Source organism: Octopus sinensis, linkage group LG14 (genome assembly GCF_006345805.1).
Source record: "Octopus sinensis linkage group LG14, ASM634580v1, whole genome shotgun sequence".
Taxonomy (NCBI): Eukaryota; Metazoa; Mollusca; class Cephalopoda; order Octopoda; family Octopodidae; genus Octopus; species Octopus sinensis.
This window is the reverse complement of record NC_043010.1, coordinates 38,444,132-38,465,525: the sequence shown is the minus strand read 5'-3', so window position 1 is coordinate 38,465,525 and position 21,394 is coordinate 38,444,132. Positions and strand designations below refer to the sequence as shown.

At 36.3% G+C, this 21,394-nt stretch overlaps 1 protein-coding gene across 1 annotated transcript in view; it reads right to left on the bottom strand.

Moving 5' to 3' along the window:
• Positions 1-7,210, bottom strand: part of LOC115218809 (succinate--CoA ligase [ADP/GDP-forming] subunit alpha, mitochondrial) — a 28,198-nt gene extending 20,988 nt beyond the window's left edge. Inside the window, exon 1 of the mRNA XM_029788747.2 lies at positions 7,054-7,210. Within this exon, the coding sequence (XP_029644607.1) occupies positions 7,054-7,087 (34 nt within the window). The 5' untranslated portion in view covers positions 7,088-7,210. The remainder of the gene's footprint in view (positions 1-7,053) is intronic.
• Positions 7,211-21,394: the final 14,184 nt, after the last annotated feature.

The following is a 21,394-nucleotide window of genomic DNA, read 5'->3' as shown; positions in this document are numbered from 1 at the left end:
GAATTTGAACTCGGAACACAGCGGCAGACGAAATATCGGTAAATATTTCGCCCGGCGTGCTAAGGATTCTGCCAGAACAATGAAATTAAACAAAAACCACCCCCACCCATCCTAATTCTTTTTCATATTTTGCTTATAGTGAAATGCAAACCAATGGCTAAAGATAGTGATTCCTGTAACACCAGTGTGCGAACAGTATCTTCCAGGTGATTAATGTTTAACATGGCGAAGAGTTAACCTCATCAATTATTTTGTTGTGTCTGGGGAGAGTCATTCTCTTTTAGTGCCTTATTATTTAACATTCACCGGTAAAGTTTCCACTCATTTACTTTATCTAAATAAAAATAATAATAAATTAGAGGAATCTTTACCGGTGAGTGAGTTAAATAATAAGGCACTAAAAGAGAATGACTCTCCCCAGAACAAAATATGCTTCAACACACGAACTCAGATAAAGAATCTAGCAAAACAAATCCAAAAACTCATTGATTATATTCTGGAGAAATATTTTTGGCATGCCTCCACAAGAGTGTCCAAGAACTTTAGTTTATTGTTTTTTAAAAAAATTTGATAAGAAAGATTGCCAGAACTTCGCCATAAATCGTTTCTATCAGTGACCGCCTACAGGTGATAACACGACGATCACTGCTATATAATTGCTTGGACCTTACTCATATGTAACAGCTAAATTTCCTTCGATAAACGATATCTCATACAATGCTGAGGTGCGCTACAACTCAAGAAATGGACGAAGCGCCTGCGCTCTCATGGGTGACGGACGGAGAAACGGCGGTAACTCATCTTCTAAAAACATACGAGCTGACACTATTATATAGATAAATGCATTTTATGACAACACAAACTAGCACTAGTCTCACTGATTATTTTTTAATCTGCCATCTACCCATTAAACTAACGATTCACACAGCGAGGCATTTTGTAATATTCCAAGCAACAAAGCAGTAGATTCAAAAACATTTACTGGGGAAATTACTGAGGGTAATTCGAAACCCGATCCACAGATTATTATTACCACAGCAGTTGTACAAACTACGGAGGCAGCTACTATGTGAGATTTCAATCCGCTAGAAATAGCAGTGAAATCACCTTCAAACCACACCGCATTTAAAATATACTAAGGCACACCAGAGAATGCTGTCCCAGATTTGAAATCCCGGCTGGAATGGCTTTGATAGTTGACCTACACGACGTGGGCAAACTGCCAACTGGAGACAGTGACATACTAAAGACATTCCTTTCTTCAAGAAATAGGTGATAGCCACACAGTCAACGACATATTCAAAAAATTAGTGTTCAAACAATTTCGTGAAAGCAAAAACCAAATCCAATTCAGCCAAATATATTTTCTTTCGTGGGTCAAACACTGGTGCACAAATATTTTCCGTTTGAGGAAAACAAACACCGAACTCGGAGTAGCAAGTAACAGACGAAAGTTTCATATCTAAATGAATGAATACCGTTTATAAATACAAATGGATATGTATATATATATCAGGTGCAAGTGGTGTATTTTAAAACAATATATCAATGTAATTTATACTTGATCAGTATTTACTTCCACTGTACGGAACACTGGGGGCAAATGTTTTCTTTTCTAGCTTCGGACTGTAGCAATACTCTTTGCGAGGTGGAATTTGGTAGACGGAATCTCTGCAGAAACACGTCATACACACTCACACATACACACACACAGTTCGCTCTGTGTGCGTGCATGTTTATATTTATCTCGTGTTGCACTGGTAACTTAGCTGTTCGCGAAATAGATAAATAAAATAAGCACAGAGGTCAACACGATCGACCGAAACATTGCAGGTAGTGCCCCAGCATGGCCGCACTACAATCAGCGAAACTGATAAAAGAATAGTGAAGAACGAGTGAAGAAACGAAATTAAAGAAAAATAACTCTCGCTGCCAAAAAATGAATTAACGGATAAGATATGCAAGGTTAGCAAGTGCTAGGTAAGGATTTTCCCCGGCAGCACAAGGTCATATAAATGTACATGAGAGATAGGAAGAGGAGGCGATCGACTCCATACTACTAATATATCACCGGTACTAGCTTTACCAACGCTACCCACCACTAATCCGGATGCATGGGAAGCAGGGAAGGAACGAGAGAAAAATCTGTACAAACATTCTTGATTGTTCTCAAGGGCATTAGTAACACGAGTGATAGGGACATGAAACTGGTAGGGAGCTTCAGAAAACGCCTCCACAAGGTCACACATTTCAATGTGAAGGTATATATGTTAGCAGGGGAATACAGTAACCTAAATCAGCGGTACAAACGGACCGGTTTCACGCATGACAATTTTGCCACGGACCGGGTGATCATCACAAGACATTGTGTATTTAGGACTATCCTATATTATGTACACTTTATTATTTACGGCGTGATGTCATGGCTATTTCTACATAGCGGTCATATAGAATTTATTTCGTCGACTCGAAACACAATAAAGAGCATAACATATAATTTAATTATTACATATAAAACACACGCGATACATACATACATAATGCGAAAATATAAAATTAAAAAAAATTATTCTTTCTGTACTGCCAGGTGGTTGGTGACCTTTGACCTAGACGATCCCGCATATACACTCGACAGCTTGTATTTTATCAGCCGAGAGGGTGAAATGCAAAGTCTTTCTCGGCAGGATTCCCACTCGGAACGAAAAGGCACGCAAGCCTTTTCGTATGGCTTTCTAACGATTCACGGTTCTAATATTATAAACCACAATAAATTTTACTGTTAAAGCCCGCAATTTTTATTGTTAAAACCAACTAAAAACACCTTAGAGGGTGTGGCAAGTGGCCACATGTGAAATTATAGCATAAGGTGTGTGTGTGTGGTACAAAGCCAACTTTTTGTAGGCGTGAATATGAACTTGAGTTCAAATCCCGTAGAAGTCAAATTTTGCACATCATCATTTCGGGGGAAGATAAATAAAGTACAAGTCTAGTAGTATTAGGATCGATTCTTTTTCTTCAATCTTAGTAAATGCTATTTTAAATGCCGGCTTTATCATGCTGTGTGCCACGCTGTTTGTACTTGAGAATTACATTAAAAGTACACGCGTCTATTACAGAACATTCTAACACTTACAACACCTTAATTAATTTCACAAGAAGGAATTCAGGTGGTTGAAAACTGAATGCTCATCGTCGGGGCCGACGAGGAACCCATAATAGTCGATCCAACTGTTCCGGTGAATAATAGCACTTTTTATCGAACCCCAAGGGACGAAACAATGTGCTACGCTAAATGATTTAATTTAAATATCCAGTGAGCTAAAAACGAACATTACACAAATTTACTCTACCCACAAGCTCACATCCTTAATAATTAATGGTTTTTGCTTAGACATTATCTGTGAGAGCGAACCTATAACATTCCGCGGTTTTGTTTTGTTTCTTGGTGAGGTGACACCGACAACGAAGGAAATAAAAAAACTTACATATCGTTTGTAAAGAAGCTTATCTAAAATGGGATAGTCAAAGCTGGAGCATCTTTAGCTAAAATACAGTTATACAAAGAAGTAACACATGATTAGTTAAAAAAAAAAAAAGCTGATTAGAGCGAACACCGTATATTATTGTTGTAGTTCGGTCTGTGGTCGAAATCTAGAATTGAAAGCAGCTGTGAATATCCCCACTTTCCACTCCCCGCCAGACATTGTGCATTTAGGACTACACACAGTATATAATAATGTACACTTCATTATTTACGACGTTATGTCATGGAGATTTGGCTGCTATTTCTAGCACTGCAGCCATGTAGAATTTACTTCGTCGGCTCGAAACAATTTCGTAAAATACGTTAAATCATTTTTTAGCCATCATTTCAATGATTAGAGCAGTCAGAAACTGAAGAACCATAATGAATAATTACAGTGTGAAAGAGAGAATACTGTTATTTAACCTCAGGTCAAGCTGCGCGGCGTATGACCACAGACATTCCAGCCTTGACTGTCCCATTTTCTTTTAGAAAATCCAGAATAACATTACACAATGTTTACTTTCGTTATTTTTTAAAGGTATAATGTGATTTGGGGGGAGATATAAATGCTATTTCTATGTTGAATGTGAGAACTGAAGATCACGGGCAGTTCACGTAAGCGTAGGTGTGAAAAAATATATTAATTACGGAGATGCACTTGCATAGCAAGTGATTTGATCCGAGATCGGGTGCTGATACGAAAACAATTGCAGCGTGGAAGGTGTTTGTAAGCCATTTAAGAACACACAAAAGCCGTTCGATTCACTTCAACATTTAAGTTTAATTTGTCAAAATATTTTCGTCGCTTTAAGACCGCTGCAATATATTAATTGATTAGTGGAATTCAGAATCGGTAAAATCAATATACGCGGACGTTGAACATACTAGACGTAGCAATAAACCTCACGCCCCTTAAATCATATATCCTCCATTTCAGTCTTAAAAAGAATAAGAAGGATATAGTGGGCATCATAGTCTCTTGGACATTAGGGATGGTAGCGCCGGAATGTATTTGATCACATAGACCTGCTTAAGTGCGTGACATGAGGCTAACCATTAATGATACTGACTATACAGTTCAAGCATCTACGCTGACCTAGCGTCGAGTTATACACACATTATATATATATATATATATATATATTATATATATAACGAGAGAAAACGATGGTGCAAAGAAATTAAAAAAAAAACGAAAGCCCCAGGAAAATATGTCGGTCAATAACCGGGACGAGGTAATGGCAAGGAAGGGGGAAAACGTTGCATGTGTTTACTTATACACGCACATATTACATGTACACATAGCACACACAATATATATATATATCAAGCAGTATGCCATACATACAGCTGACGAATATTTTTAAGTGTAAACAATACGATCAGTACATACAAACAAACATATAGAGAGAGAAATACGATTTCAATGACACCCAGAGTTATAATAGAGATAGAGAGGGGGTAAAAAAAAAAAAAAAGGACGATACAATTTGAAAGACAAGGTCATTTGAGTAGAAAGATACAACCTTTAAGAGACCGGTTATTAATGGCAGTAGAAACTGCTTTTAACACCACAGATTTAGAGGATAAATAAATGTAGTCGGTCATGTTGATTCCAGATAAGCTAACGGCTATTTATTATATGAGGTCCTACCTCTACATAGTCTGAAAGAAGATAACAAGGCATGGATTTAAAAAGTAAAGTTGTTAATTATTTCTAACATTGGCTCAAGGCCACATGTTTTGGGGGAGGAAGAATACTGACAGTCTATCGCCTCCTACATAACATTTGATTAGATTTGTAGTTTATCGACCTCCATCTCCCCTACCTTTTCGTTTTTACGTGGAAGGACGTAAAACAATGTCAACTCCGCTAAGATTCCGAATCGGAATTATAAACAAACTGGTGCCCGAATTAGCTGGTGGGATAGTCCGAAGTAAAGGAAGTGACCAATAAACAGTTCCCCCATATATATATAAATAAAGCAGTTTATGTGAATGTTGTGGTTTAGTCTAGTTGCAGACATTTGAGTGGAAAGATGAAGAAATAAAGCAAAAACTCAAGGGTCAAGGGCAAAACAGTAAACAAATTATTTATTCATACGGAGCCAACAAAAATGATAGCAAATAGTCATCCGGACAGAGACGTTTATAGTAATAAAGCTTTATATATCAATAAAAATAATTTTGTTATAGTTAAATCTAGAATAAAAAATAATACTTTTTTCTCTAACGTATACAACGTTTAAAATGAGGTAGGGTTTTGTAACGTAAACTGGGACTTGGTCCAGCAAGAAAGAAATTAGATATATATGCTGTATTCGGGTTTTTACATTCTAAGGGAATTTGAGACATCATTTGTCCTGTAGTTTCTCTCATCACATACATCATATGCATTCGGAAGAATCTTCTTGACTCTTCATTAACCGCTACCACATAAACAAATACTCCACTAATTTCTAATTTGTACCTAAAAACGTATGCGCGTACATGTCGTCCGAATGTTCCAACGTTCACCTGTAACTAATTACATCGTTAGAGGGTACAAATAGTTCTGAGTTCAAAGCCAGTCGAGGTCAACTTTGCCTTTCATCCCACCGAGTTCGATAAAATAAAGTACCAGTCAAGTGCTGGGGATCTATGGTATCGACAAATATACTCTTTTCAAAACTATTGATCTTGTACCTTAAATCAAAAACTGCTATAAGGTGCTATAATGATTATTTAAATGACAGGGTAAGGACAATAATTAGTAAGCGCCTACTATTTTATCTTACTAAGTTACGAGTTTAAATTTCGCCGGAGGTTGTCTCTCATTTTCATTCAATCTTTCCATAGTCCATTAAATAAAGAAATACTAGACAAACATATACTGAAGTGGGATTCATTCGAAAACATTCCGTCAACCTTTTTAATCAGTGGTCTTATGCCAACATCGGAATCAATGACTATCAAAACGTTTCACGTAGTCACTGATTCCCACGTCAGGCCTGAACGAGGAGACCTATGATAAAAGACGTTCCAGAAGTGGCCATCTCGTATTTTGTTATTGTTTCGGACGTACTGAGTCTGTGTCCACAGAGAACACCTTCAAATGTACTCTTCCTTTTTTAGATGTAAGATTTCAGGAAGATTTAGCTACAATTTCTTAACGAGTCCAGCAACCGTACAAGGGACACCCTCAATGGCTCGATATAAATTCGATCACATTGAAACTACAGTTAAGTTGAGAGAGAATAAAATAAATGGATTACATATATAAATATATACATACTAGTTCAAACGTATAACAGAAAGGTAAATCAGGGTAAAATTAACACGAGTTAATGATTGATTGTGTAGTGGCTTCGATGATGTGAGGGAAAAACAACGTGACATGGAGGCACTGATTTGGATAATACTCATATATATATATAGAGATATATATATAAAAAAAAAAAATTAGTTAAAGGTAGCAACATGGCAGAAAATGGGTAATTGTAAAGTAATAAATGAAATGGTTGTCCGTCTAATTGTTTGATACGTACCGAGAAGTCTTGCGACAGACCTGCACACAGCCATGGTTGTTACATGTGATGAAGCGACCAATCAAATGATGGCAACAAGTCCATGACTATTAGGTAAATAGAGAGAGGGGGAGGGAGAGAATGAGTGAAAGAGTAACAGAGAAGAAAGGAAGAGAAGGAGTGAGAGAGGATATCAATAGAAGAGGGATGAGAGGGGGAGTAAAGAGGCGATGAGCCGTGAGAAAGGAGATAGAGTGTGTTAGATAGAGAGATCGGAAAAGAATGTTAGAAAGGAATAGAGATAGAGAAATAGAGAGAGGGTGAGAGAGGAAGAAAAAATAAAGGACGTTAGTGAGGGATAACAATAGCAGGGCTGGTGGTAAAGGGAGGGTAGTAGACCGCAATAAACCGGTGAAAATAGGTAGAAGAAAGAAAGAATAAAAGAGAATTAGAAAAGAATAGACCGAAAGAGAGAGAGAAAATCAGAAAGGTATAACGATAAAAAATTAATGAATGATGAGGACAGAAAAAAGGTATTCGTTTAATTATGAAAAAGGAAGAGAAAAGGCAGAAAATAAATGAAATACAATAAGATATGAGACAGAAATGGAGAGAATTAATAAAAGGAAATAGATAGACACACATAAAGAGAGAGAGAATATATTAAAAGACGGTGAACGAAATTAGGAAGACGGAAACTATACGAGAATTATTCTGTTGGATTGTGCCTGTCCAATCTTGTCACAGACTTAGGTTGATTTTTTACGTGGAATTTATGTTAAGGGTACCCGTAGGCTATCCTAGGATAGGCACAGCCCACCTATCTAAACAATGTTCCGTCATTTACGCTAATTCAGTTCGAGCAGGTAGTTTAAGTTAATCGAACTGAATTCTCACCGTCGAAATCGATGGGAATCCATTACACACACACACACACACACACATACATACATACATACATATTGTTTCTGTCAATGGATTTAATTGAACAAATCGACCCTAGTACTGATTTTTTAAAGGCCCGTTACTTATTCTATCAGGCTCCTTTGCCAATAAACAAACCAACAAAGGTTAAGTGGGGGTCACACACAGACGCGCGCACACACACACACACACGCGAAATCACACTATAGATGCAACTAGTAGTTACCCAAATTATATACTCGTGTTCTTTTCTTTTATATACAGGAAGCATATCCACCCATAGAAACCATGTCACAACAGACAATTGGGGTCTGGACATCTCCCTGCAAACCAGCTCCATGTCAAACTGTCCAACCTATGCCAGAATGGAAAGTGGATACCTTTTTGATAGTAATATATATTAAAAAAAAAAAAAGTGGTTTTACTTATTATCTTATATTAAACTTTTTAATACTTTTTGATAGTTATATATATTTCAAAAAAAATTTTAAATTAAAAAATTTATTAATTTAAAATTAAAAAATATTTAAAAAATATTAAAATTTATAAATATAAATTAAAAATTTTAAATTTAAATAATTTAAATTTTATATTTTGTATATTATATTAATTATGTTTATTTTTATCTTTTGGTTTATGTTTTTCATTGTTTGATTTGCCTAATAGTGGTTTTATCTCTAATTTAATTTATGTATATATATATATATATATATATATGCAGGGTGACCCCAAAAAAGCAGAACCCATAAAAATTTTATTAGATCCTACAAAGATCCACAAATTTCTTGAAATTTGCTGGACTTAAACTTCAGTCTGTGTACCATCATTCTCTTTGCATAAGAGTCATGCTCTTTTCAAAATATGCTCCAAATGGCACACATCGTGCAGCATTCTAAATTACTTGAACACATTCCTCTGTAGGGATTTCCCTGATTTCTGCTCTAATTTACCAATCGTTTGAGGGTTGTTCTGGTAAACATTATCCTTGAGATACCCCAACAGATAAAAATCTGGTGGGAGTTCAAGTCCAGTGAATGTGGTGCCCACTGAACATCTCACTTTCTGCTGATCAGTCTTCCCTGAAATCACTCTCTCAGCCAGGCTAGGGAGTCATTTGATGCGTGGTAGTGGTGGCCCCATCTTGCTGGAACTACTGTTCATTTCGCTCTATCCCCCTGCGTTGTTTTATTCAAAGATTTGTGGGTTCTGATTTTTTGGGGTCACCCTGAATGTATGTATGTATGTTTGTATGTATGTAAGTATGTATATATATATAATATTATATATATATATATATATATATATATATTATATTATATATATACATACATACATACATATATATAATATATATATATATATATATATATATATATATTATATATATATATAATATATATTATATATATATATATAATATAGATATACACTCCTTGAAACACTCCTGTCACAACCTGGGACCTTGAAGACTGCTTCAATGCAAGAAAGTATACTAGTCCTCAATATTTTATATTCAATTTCATCTAATCAATAAGACAATCAATACATCATTTCATTTTACTATATATATTATTTATACTATTTATTCTATATCCTACATTAATATTATAAAGAATATAAATAAAACATAAAAAACAGAGTTGGAATTTCTTTAAATAATATATATATATATATATATATATCATAGACTGTCAAGCAATATAATTATAAAATTATACACACTTTTGTTTCTATACTTAATTAAAACAAAAGTAGGGATTGGACAATTACACAATCTGTTGACATAATCTCTTTGTTTTTCAATACATTTCTTCCAATGGTTCACAAGTTTGTTTATTCCATTGGAGTAGAAGTATTTTGGCCAATCGTGCAGCCATTTATGCACACCACTCTCCATGCTTCTTTCACTGTGTAGCAAATGGATAACCTTGTAAAGAATGTTTGAGCACTCCATAGAGGTCATAGTCAGAAAAGGTGAGATCTATTCTGTATGCAGGGTAGTCTAGCAGCTTTAAAAATAAGCTTTCAATGCTTTTAACAGTGTGGGCAGCTGTATGTCGACATGCATTGGCTGTGTGGTAAGTAGCTTGCTTACGAACCACATGGTTCCGGGTTCAGTCCCACTGCGTGGCACCTTGGGCAAGTGTCTTCTACTATAGCCTCGAGCTGACCAAAGCCTTGTGAGTGGATTTGGTAGACAGAAACTGAAAGAAGCCCGTCATATATACATATATGTATGTGTGTGTGTATGTGTTCGTGTGCCTGTGTTTGTCCCCTCCAACATCACTTGACAACTGATGCTGGTGCGTTTACGTCCCCGTAACTTAGCGGTTTGGCAAAAGAGACCGATAGAATAAATACTAGGCTTACAAAGAATAAGTCCTGGGGTCAATTTGCTTGACAAAAGGCGGTGCTCCAGCATGGCCACAGTCAAATGACTGAACAAGTAAAAGAGAAAAGAGAACTGTTTTGACAATCAACTTTGGTTGTGGTTTGATCCCAGGTCAGCCCCAATTGATAATAAAGTATCAGTCATGATCATCCCTTCAGTTTGTTTATCTAAGACCACATTACACAATGTATCCTTTTTTAAATTTTAAGACAAAATCAAGAGAATGGCATTTTGTCCGTCTTTGTGTTCTGAGTTTAAATTCTGTCAAGATTGACATTGCGTTCTATCCTTTCTGGGTCAATAAAATAAGTACCAGTCATGTACTGAGGTCAATGTAATCGATTTTCTCCCTTCCCCCAAATTCTAGGCCTTGTGCCAATACTGGAAAGGATTATTCATCATCATCATCATCATCATCATCGTTTAATGTCCGCTTTCCATGCTAGCATGGGTTGGACGGTTCAACTGGGGTCTGGGAAGCCAGAAGGCTGTGCCAGGCCTAGTCTGATCTAGCAGTGTTTCTACAGCTGGATGCCCTTCCTAACACCAACCACTCTGTGAGTGTAGTGGGTGCTTTTTACGTGCCACCTGCACAGGTGCCAGACGAGGCTGGCAAATGGCCACGATCAGATGGTGCTTTTTACGTGCCACCGGCACGGGGGCCAGTCGAGGCTGGCAACGGCCACGATCGGATGTGTGCTTTTTACGTGCCACCGGCACGGAGGCCAGTTGGGGCGGCACTGGCAACGGCCACGTTCGGATGGTTCTCTTATGTGCCACTGGCACTGGTATCACAACTACAATTTCTATTGATGTTGATCGATTTCGATTTTCACTTGCTTCAACAGGTCTTCACAAGTAGAGTTTTGTGTCACAAGAAGGAAAGATATGCATAAGTGGACTGGCTACATCCCATGTAGAGGCCACGGGTTATGGTCTCACTTGTCCTGCCGGGTATATTATTATTATTATTATTATTATTATTATTATTATTATTATTATTATTATTATTATCATTATTATTATCATCATCATTATTAAGTCAGTGAGCTGGCAGAATCATTAGTGTGCTGGATGAAATGCTTAGCGGTATTTCACCTGTCACTACATTCTGAGTTCAAATTCTGCTGAAGTTGACTTTGCCTTTCATCCTTTTGGGGGAGTTGATAAAATTAGTACCAGTTGAAAACTGGAGTCGATGTAATCGACTCATCCCCACCTGCCCCAAGCTGTCTTTGTGGCAAATATTTGAAATAATAATAATAATAATTATTATTAATATTATTATCATTATATTATTATTATTATTATTATTATTATTATTATTATTATTATTATTATTAAGGCGGTGAACTGGCAGAATTATTAGCTTGCTGGGCAAAATGCTTAGCAGTAGTTTGTCTGCTCCAACATTTTGAGTTCAAATTCTGCTGAGGTCAACTTTGTCTTTCATCCTTGTGGGGTCGATGAAATAAATGCCAGTTACACACTGGAGTTGATGTTAGTGACTAGTCCCTTCCACTCAAAATTTCAGACCTTGTGCCTTTAGAAGAAAGGATTATTATTATCAGAGCAGTGCATGCCATCATAGTGACACTGGGGTACAAATATACGAATGTACAAATATACAATATACCCATCTGATAAGGGTACACTAGGCACATGCATCACAACCATATGTGTGCAATATGATGATCGCATATCAAGATAAACAGTGCATGACCTTGTAAATGGGGCCCAGTTAGAATTTTCTGACTTCAAATCTTACCAGGGTCAATTTTGCTTTTCACCCTTCTGGGGTTGTAAAAATAAAGCACCAGTCATGTACTGAGGCCAATGAAATTGATTAGTCCCCTTTCCCAAATTTCAGGCCATGGGCCTATTTTAGAAAGAATTATTATTATTATTATTATTATTATATGTTTGACTTTTGCTCTGTATTTGTACAAGTTGGCTCCCAGTCTCACCCAGGGACCTCAAGAGAGAAGTTAGAAGTTCATGTTGGTGTTATGTCTAGAGTGTCAAATATTGTTCTAGAGAATGTTTAAGTAAACATAGGAAAATTATAAGTTTGTTTTAAAATTTGAGATTACATAGACAGGATTTTATGTAAGATATGGGCAGTTTCCATGAGCATTTGCTTTTCAATTTCTGACATTTTGGGGTTTCCTGGTATCTGAGCTAGGTAGGAATCAGCCCCTTTTGCTATCATTCCCTTATCATCATCATCATCATCATCATCATTATTATTATTATTATTTAAGGTGGTGAGCCAGCAGAATCGTTAGCATGCTGGACAAGATGCTTAGTGGTATTTCATCTGCCGCTATGTTCTGAGTTCAAATTCCACCAAGGTCGATTTTGTCATTCATCCTTTCAGGGTCGATAAAATAAGTACCAGTTGAACACTGGGGTCGATGTAATTGACTTAATCCCTTCCCCCAAAATTTGAGGTTTTGTGCTTCCAGTAGAAAGGATTATCATTATTATTATTATTATTATTATTATTATTATTATTATCATTATTATTATTATTATTATTATTATTATTATTATTATTATTACTTATATATTTATTTATTAAGGCAGTGAACTGGCTGAATCGTTAGCACACAGGGCGAAACGCTTAGTAGCATTTCACCTGTCCTTACGTTCTGAGTTCAAATTCTGCTGAGGTCGGCTTTGTCTTTCATCCTTTCAAGGTCGATAAATTAAGTACCAGTTGCATACTGGGGTCAATCTAATCGACTGGCCCCTTCCCCACCAAATTTCAGGCCTTGTACCTATAGTAGAAAGGATTATCATTATCATTATTATTATTATTATTAGGCTAGGAGTTGTAGGATAGGATTGATTGTAGAGTGATCTTTCCTGGGCCATGCTTTTGGCAGTACAAGACACTTTAGTTAGATAAAAACTGAAAGGTTTAATGAGCCACAAATCTTTTAGGATTTTGAAGTAGCAAAGCAACACGCTAACAAGCTGTTGAAGTTATAAATATCTTTACATGTGCATATAGGAATAAGTTTTGCTTAACTACAAAAATCTCTTGAAAATGTAAAGAGGTGAAATATGAATTAATTATGTTAAAGTTTTAGGTTTCATACGAAATGTAGTTGTTTACATATCAATTACAGCCAAAGGCACTACATATAAAGTACTTATATATATTTCTTTTGAGGTACTGAATAAAATGATTAAATCACACTGGAATGTTTCCAGTGATATTTTTCTGTTCTTTACAAAGCAGTTGTTGTTTAGTTTCTGATCTGATCTTTCTTTTATTCTCTTTTACTTGTTTCAATCATTTGACTGTGGCCATGCTGGAGCAGCGTCTTTAGTTGAGCAAATTGACCCCCCAGGACTTATTCTTTGTAAGCCTAGTACTTATTCTATCGGTCTCTTTTTGCCGAACCGCTAAGTTACAGGGATGTAAACATACCAGCATCAGTTGTCGATGGTGGTGGTGGGGGTCAAACACAGGCACACAAACATATACACACACATAATACTACATACATACATATATATATATATATATATATATATATATATATATATATATATATATATATATATATATATATATATATATACATATACATACATATATATGACGAGCTTCTTTCAGTTTCCGTCTACGAAATCCACTCACAAGGCTTTGGTTGGCCCGAAGCTATAGCAGAAGACACTTGTCCAAGGTACCATGTCGTGGGTCTGAACGCCGGAACCATGTGGTTGGTAAGCTAGCTAGTTACCACACAACCAATGCATGTTGACATACAGTTGCCCACACTGTTAAAAGCATTGAAAACTTAGCTCTGCGACATATCCTTTTATGTAGATAAAGCCAGATATATGGTTCCACTACAATAAGGGTCTGGGAGATTGTCTGACATTCATTGATTTATCACCATCAACTAGAATATGGTTGACAACTCACTATGGATTTAATTCTAAATGGTCAAAGACCTCATGCTGCATAAAATCTTGTGGCTGTGTGGTAAGTAGCTTTCTTATGAACTACATGGTTCTGGGTTCAGACGGAAACTGAAAGAAGCCCGTCGAATGTATGTATATATATATATATATGTGTGTGTGTGTATACATTTGTGTGTCTGTGTTTGTCCTCCCAACATTGCTTGACAACAGATGCTGGTGTGTTTACATCCCCGTAACTTAGCGGTTTGGCAAAAGAGACTGATATGATAAGTACTAGGCTTACGAAGAATAAGTCCTGGGGTCGATGTGCTCGACTAAAGGCGGTGCTCCAGCATGGCCACAGTCAAATGATTGAAACAAGTAAAAGAATAAAAGAGTAAAAGAACAGCATCATCCCTCCTTTATCTTGAAACATCCCCCCCATTTTTCCTCTGCTACTCTCTAAATTATAGTAGGCTTTTATAAGATATGCATTATTTTCTAAACTCATTCTGCCACAGATATAAAATTTAATGATTAGGTTTAACTTGATGTGATGAGTGAAATGACCCCCCCCTCCCATTTAGTTAAGTTGACATTATTAACATATTCTCTCTAGTAGACATGAAAATGCTATTTGAAAATATCTAGGTGATGTGGAAAGCAGTGGGTGAGTGGGGGGAGGACAAACACAAACATGCACGTACATAGATATATACATACCCACACAGACGCACACATACACACAATACATACATGACAGGCTTCTTTCAGTTTCCATCAACCAAATCCAAAGCTTTGGTCATCCCAGGGCTATAGCAGACACTCGACCAAGGTGCTGTGTAATGGGACTGAACCCAGATCCATGTTTGGGAAGAAAAACTTTTACCACACAGCCATGCTTGCAAATATATCTACACACATTTACCTTTCTATATGTAACCAGATAATTAAAAGTACATGAAAAATACACATTTAAGATTGGGACAAACTCTTTATCTAAACTAGAACAAGGTCGAATTTAATAGAAAGATAAATTCTGATGGCTTTGCTCTCTGATACTGAAGCAGAGTATCAAAACAAATCGTTTGCTTTATTGCCCCACTGTAGATATTCTAAAGCTGATTTTGAAGTGTGAAATAAGGGGTGAAAGCTTAAAGGCAAACATGGTAGGTTAATGAATAAATAAATGGCTAAATCATTAATCACATACTTCTTTGTACTAGGCATTGTACCAGTTTATCTCCGCTTAAGCATAATGAAATGGATTTTGTTCATTTTTTTTTTTTCATTCAGACAGAGTTATTAAAAGCTAATAACTTTTTATTTATTGATTTGTAGCAAAAATGGCATTCATTACCGTATAAAAATGTATCATTACACTGAATATGAAATTAATTCGAACAGAACTGACGCTGATTAACGCTAGCAGCCATACAGAGAAGATCCCAAAGTGTCTAGAACCATACGTTCCAACCTATCTTGTCCCTTTTGAGATATCATGGTATATTTTGAGAGACATTTGGCTGCTATTTTTAGCAGGAAGAGCAACGATTTACTGACTTTGTCAATTTATTGTTATTTACGGATTGAGTTTCATTTTGTTTTTAATTACTAAACTTAACAAACATCCTAAACGGAGCTAATTAAGACATCATTAACGTCATTATCATAACATAAAAAAAACAAAAACAAAAAGGGATTATTGGAAACGTTTAACATTTTCTGTTTTATTCAGTTTTCTGTGAATTATAGTTTACAATATTTCATTGATTTTTAGTGTCGCATTTACACACACGCATGCATACAGACAGACACACACGTTATAAATATTAATAAAATTATCATGTATTTATTATATTATATTAATATAATTTATATTAATATATTTATATATATATATATATAATATATATATATATATATATATATTTATATTTATATATTTATATTTATATTAATATAATTTATTATATTAATAAAATTATGTATTTATTATAGGCTGATGATTGAGGAGCATGATTCTCACCAATGTGGTCTTGGTTTCAGTCCCAATGTGTGACACCTTGGGCAAGTGTCTTCTACTATAGCCATGCGTTGACCAAAGTCTTCAAAGTGGATTTGAGAGACAAACTGAAAGAAACCCGTAGTGTATATATATGTGTGTGTGTGTGTGTGTGTATTTGTGTTTGTCCCTTCCTCCAGCGCTTGACAACTGGTTGTTTGTTTGTTTACATCCCCGTAATATTAGCAGTTCGGCAAAAGACACCGACAGAGTAAATAAGCACTTCACGGCGGTGCTCCATCATGGCCGCATTCCATTGACTGAAACAAGCAATAATAGATAGATATAATTATTATGAACATTAGCAATAACATTATTATAAGTGTGTGTGTCTATACACACACACACACACACACACACACACACACACACACACATATATGAATTTAGATAAGGCCAGTTTATGGGATTACCCTAGGTTTCACCTCCACAAAGTGCAAAGCTTTATGGCAAATCATCAGATCCCAAAACCTGTTGGATTAAGGCCTCGCTAGAATATGGAAGAGGAAAGGATCTCATTACTCGATATCAGTATTCATGTTATTATCAAACAGACATGAATATGTCTGTGGCTTACGATTGGCTAAAATTACCAAAATTTTGAAACTTTAATTACAAATAATTTGTAGTGGTTAAAGGTGTATCAAAATGTGTTGAGGTAAACAGATGTGATAGGTATGTGGATGCCTTCGAAGTAAATAACTGAATGACATAGATTTATAGTTTAAATAATCTATTTACTGGGATCTTTTCGGTTTGAACGGCAGTTTTTTCTAGCGGTGTCATATGAAATTGTCACCCATAATTATGACCCTAGTATCGATCTATTGCATTTCAATCTGTTTTAGGGTTAGGGTTAGAGTTAGGGTTGGGGGTGGGGGGAAAGGTATCTTTTTTTCTTCACAAATGTAAATAAACCCAATCTGTTTCTTAAACGAGGGACATATTCATACAGCACAGAATGTTTTCACCTCAATAGACGTCATTGATTGGTTGAAATTGCAGAAATTGAAGAAAAAAAAACAACAAATATCTTACAAACTATAGAATTTTCTCAATAAAGCCAAGAGAAAAAGATGTTTTATAAACACATTCTACCAGTATACGAAGTTTAAAAGTGTTTAGTTACGTGGAAATTATTTTAAAAAACTGCCGGTCAAACCAAAAAAATTCCATGTATTTGTCGTCAACTGCTATGAATTGAGAGCAAAAAAAGCAAGGTACATCTGTGGAGGTGATGTGCTAGAACTGAATATGTTTTGGGTCTGTGTCTGCATCGTTCATCTGAGAAAGTAGTCGGCGATCTCGTGAGTTGTCTCTTCGTCCAGAGCCTTTCTCCATCCTCTGTCTTTCTGCCTGTTCCTTTTCTGACCACGGTATTTATAACAACCGTGGCAGCTAGAAGGACACACATACTGCAGGAGAGATTGTGTCTAAAGAGGTCAGCTCCTGTCCATTTGAACTTTGGCTGATATGGCTGAGGTCGTAGGTCAAAGGGAGATGATTTATCATTTCGTTTGACAGGACAAAGAAAATTTCTTTGTGCCTGTCGGTCCATGATGGTTCAGACGAACGAGAATCCTTAGATTCGGTGTCGAATCTAAGCTTGGAGGAAAGCAGTGTTAGTTTTTACAAACGCTTTATTTATTGATTTATAGCGAAAATTACTTTCACGTCATTAATTAGCCTATAATAGTGTATCATTACACTGAATATGAAATCAGTTTGAACAGAAAATTGACTCTGCCAACCAAACAGAAAAGACCCCGTCCTTTTGACTATTTTTATCGAGGCTACACAGATCTTTCAACATTTCGTCCGCTACATATCTATTCATAAAGATATAGAACAACGTTATCCATCGAATATTTTCTTATTAAAACAATAGAGTGTGCCTTAAGGGAAATGTAATTGATATTTCTAGCAATTCGAGCGACTATGTGTATGCTCTATTGTCATGTGTGAGCTCTAAATTACACTCCACCACAAGGCCCTTAGTTAACTCAAGCGGAACACATTTCGTTGTTAGGATCCAATCTAGATTTTCCCGTCTGAAAATAATTTTTCTTTCTCTGCCAACAAGTCTATAAGAACGGGTCACAGTCGCTGAATATAAATATATAGTTAGTAGCATTGCAATAGAAATCTAGCCAAAGCTCTTCCTCCAAATTTATTAAAATAAATTTTTAAAAAAGGTAAGATTTATCTCCCTTATTTCTCAAGGGAGAAAACTTTACTTACCTAGTCTCGTATTTATCTTCCTTAGATTTCGTATGTAATTGTATTTCTTACTGATAGAAAAAAGGGAAGAGAGAGAGAGAGACAGACAGACAGAGATAGAGACAGTCAGAAGACAAAGAGACAGAGATGGAGAGAAACAGAGAGAAAAAGGAATGAGCCAGATAGACAAAGAGAGAGAGAAAGAAACAAAGAAACAGCACCAGGTTACTAGTTTGTCGTTCACACACACACACATACGTACACATACACACGCACACACACACACACACACACACACACACGCACGCACACACACACACACACACACACACACACTGGCATGAAGATGCTCATCATGTAAACATACGCAATCATAAAATGATACGTGAACACACGTATAAAACACATATCCCATGTACACTTCCGATCTTATTATCTCCATCTTTCTCTCTGTCTGGTTTTCTATCTCTGTTTGTCCGTCTCTCTGGCGCCTTCTTTCTTTCTTTCTTTCTTTCTTTCTTTCTTTCTTTCTTTCTTTCTTCCTTCGTGCCTTCCTTCCTTCCTTTCGTTCTTTCTTTCTTTCGTTCTTTCTTTCTTCCTTTCGTTCTTCCTTTCTTCCTTTCGTTCTTCCGTCCTTCCTCTTTCTTCTTTCTTTCTTTCTTTCTTTCTTTCTTTCTTTCTTTCTTTCTTTCTTTCTTTCTTCTTTCTTTCTTTCTCTCTCTCTCTCTCTCTCCTCTCTCTCTCTCTCTCTCCCTCTCTCTCTTTTTGTATATCTGGCTCACTCCTTTTCTCTCTCTGTTTCTTTCCATCTCTGTCTCTTTGTCTTCTGACTGACTGTCTCTATCCCTGTCTATCTCTCTGTCTCTTCTCTCTTTTTTTCTCTCTTTCCTTGTCTTGTCTCTCTAGATAGACTAGAAGAACGAGGGTGAGTCATTGACTTGGATGCAAATGGCGATGAACAAACTTTCAGAAACCAGTTGATTGATTGGTCGAGCGATTACTCAAACAATCAACTAACCATTTGGTTAACTGGTTTGCTAGATTACTGATAATGATAGTTTTTAATGTGGGCACAAGAGAAAAATTTGGAGGAAGGGCCAGTCGATTGCATCGACCCCAGTACTTGACTTGCGTTTTATTTTGTTGACCCCGAAAGGATGAGATACAAACTCGACCTCATTGGAATTTGAACTTGGAACGTAAAAACGAACGAAATACATATTTTTTATTACCCACAAGGGGCTAAACATAGAGGGGACAAATGAGGACAGACACAGGGATTAAGTCAATTGTATCGACTCCAGTGCGTAACTGGTACTTATTTAATCGACCCCGAAAGGATGAAAGGCAAAGTCGACCTCGGCGGAATTTGAACTCAGAACGTAGCGGCAGACGAAATACCGCTAAGCATTTTGCCCAGCATGCTAACGAATTATTGTCATAATGACAAGCAGCCACAGTACTGATAGGAACAATAACAACAAAACATCATAAAGAACATTAATAATCCACCCCACCTCACAAAAAAAACAAAAAAAACCCAACAAAACAAAACAAAATCAGGTGTAGGAGTGACTGTGTGTTAAGAAGCTTGCTTACGAACCACATGGTTCCGGGTTCAGTCCCACTGCGTGGCGCCTTGGGCAAGTGTCTTCTACTATAGCCTCGGGTCGACCAAAGCCTTGTGAGTGGATTTGGTAGACAGGCTTATATATATATATACGTATGTATGTATGTATGTATGTATGTATGTATGTATGTATGTATGTATGTATAGTATGTATGTATGTATGTATGTATGTATGTATGTGTATACATTTGTGTGTCTGTGTTTGTCCTCCCAACATCGCCTGACAACCGATGCTGGTGTGTTTACGTCTCCGTAACTTAGTGGTTCGGCAAAAGAGGCCGATAAAATAAGTACTAGGCTTACAAAGAATAAGTCGTGGGGTCGATGTGCTCGACTAAAAGCGGTGCTCCAGCATGGCCACAGTCTAATGACTGAAACAAGTGAAAAAAAAGGGGGAAAAGAGTAAAAGAGATTATAACCACATATAACAAACAATATCAGATCATATAAGAAGAATGCATACAATAACTAACACGAAGAAAATGTAAGAAGAACAAAATTGACTACAATAGCAACAGCGACGATAAAAGCCCAAGGGATAGGAGATAGGAGGAAAACGAAAAACAATGACTATCGCAGAAAAACGATATTGTTAGAATAAAGAAATGGAGAAAGCCATCTTAAAATGTCGTTGGCTTTACTTCTCATTGAAATTCGTGTATGAGAAATAACTTTTTCTTGTTTTTTTTTCCCCAGTTTTTGTTGACCAACTAACCAAACGACTCAGGAAGCAAGTCAGTTTTCTCTTGTTTGTGCCAAGGATAGGAGATAGGAGGAAAACGAAAAACAATGACTATCGCAGAAAAACGACATTGTTAGAATAAAGAAATGGAGAAAGCTATCTTAAAATGTCGTTGGCTTTACTTCTCATTGAAATTCGTGTATGAGAAATAACTTTTTCTTGTATTTTTTTTCTCCAGTTTTTGTTGACCAACTAACCAAACGACTCAGAAAGCAAGTCAGTTCTCTCTTGTTTGTGCCAATGACGTTGAGTGAGTACACCTCGTCTCAAACATCTCCTTAGATGCTACACGAGTCCTTCAAGTACATATGGCGTGTCAACTTTTATAGCATTGCGTTCGTTCGTTCATTTGTTCGTTCATTGGTTTGTTAGTTTCTCTTGTTTGTTAGTTTGTTCCATACCACTCCAGCTCGGACAAAAAGCCATGATATCTGGACAAATTGGTTCTCATCCGCCATTTCGCAAACA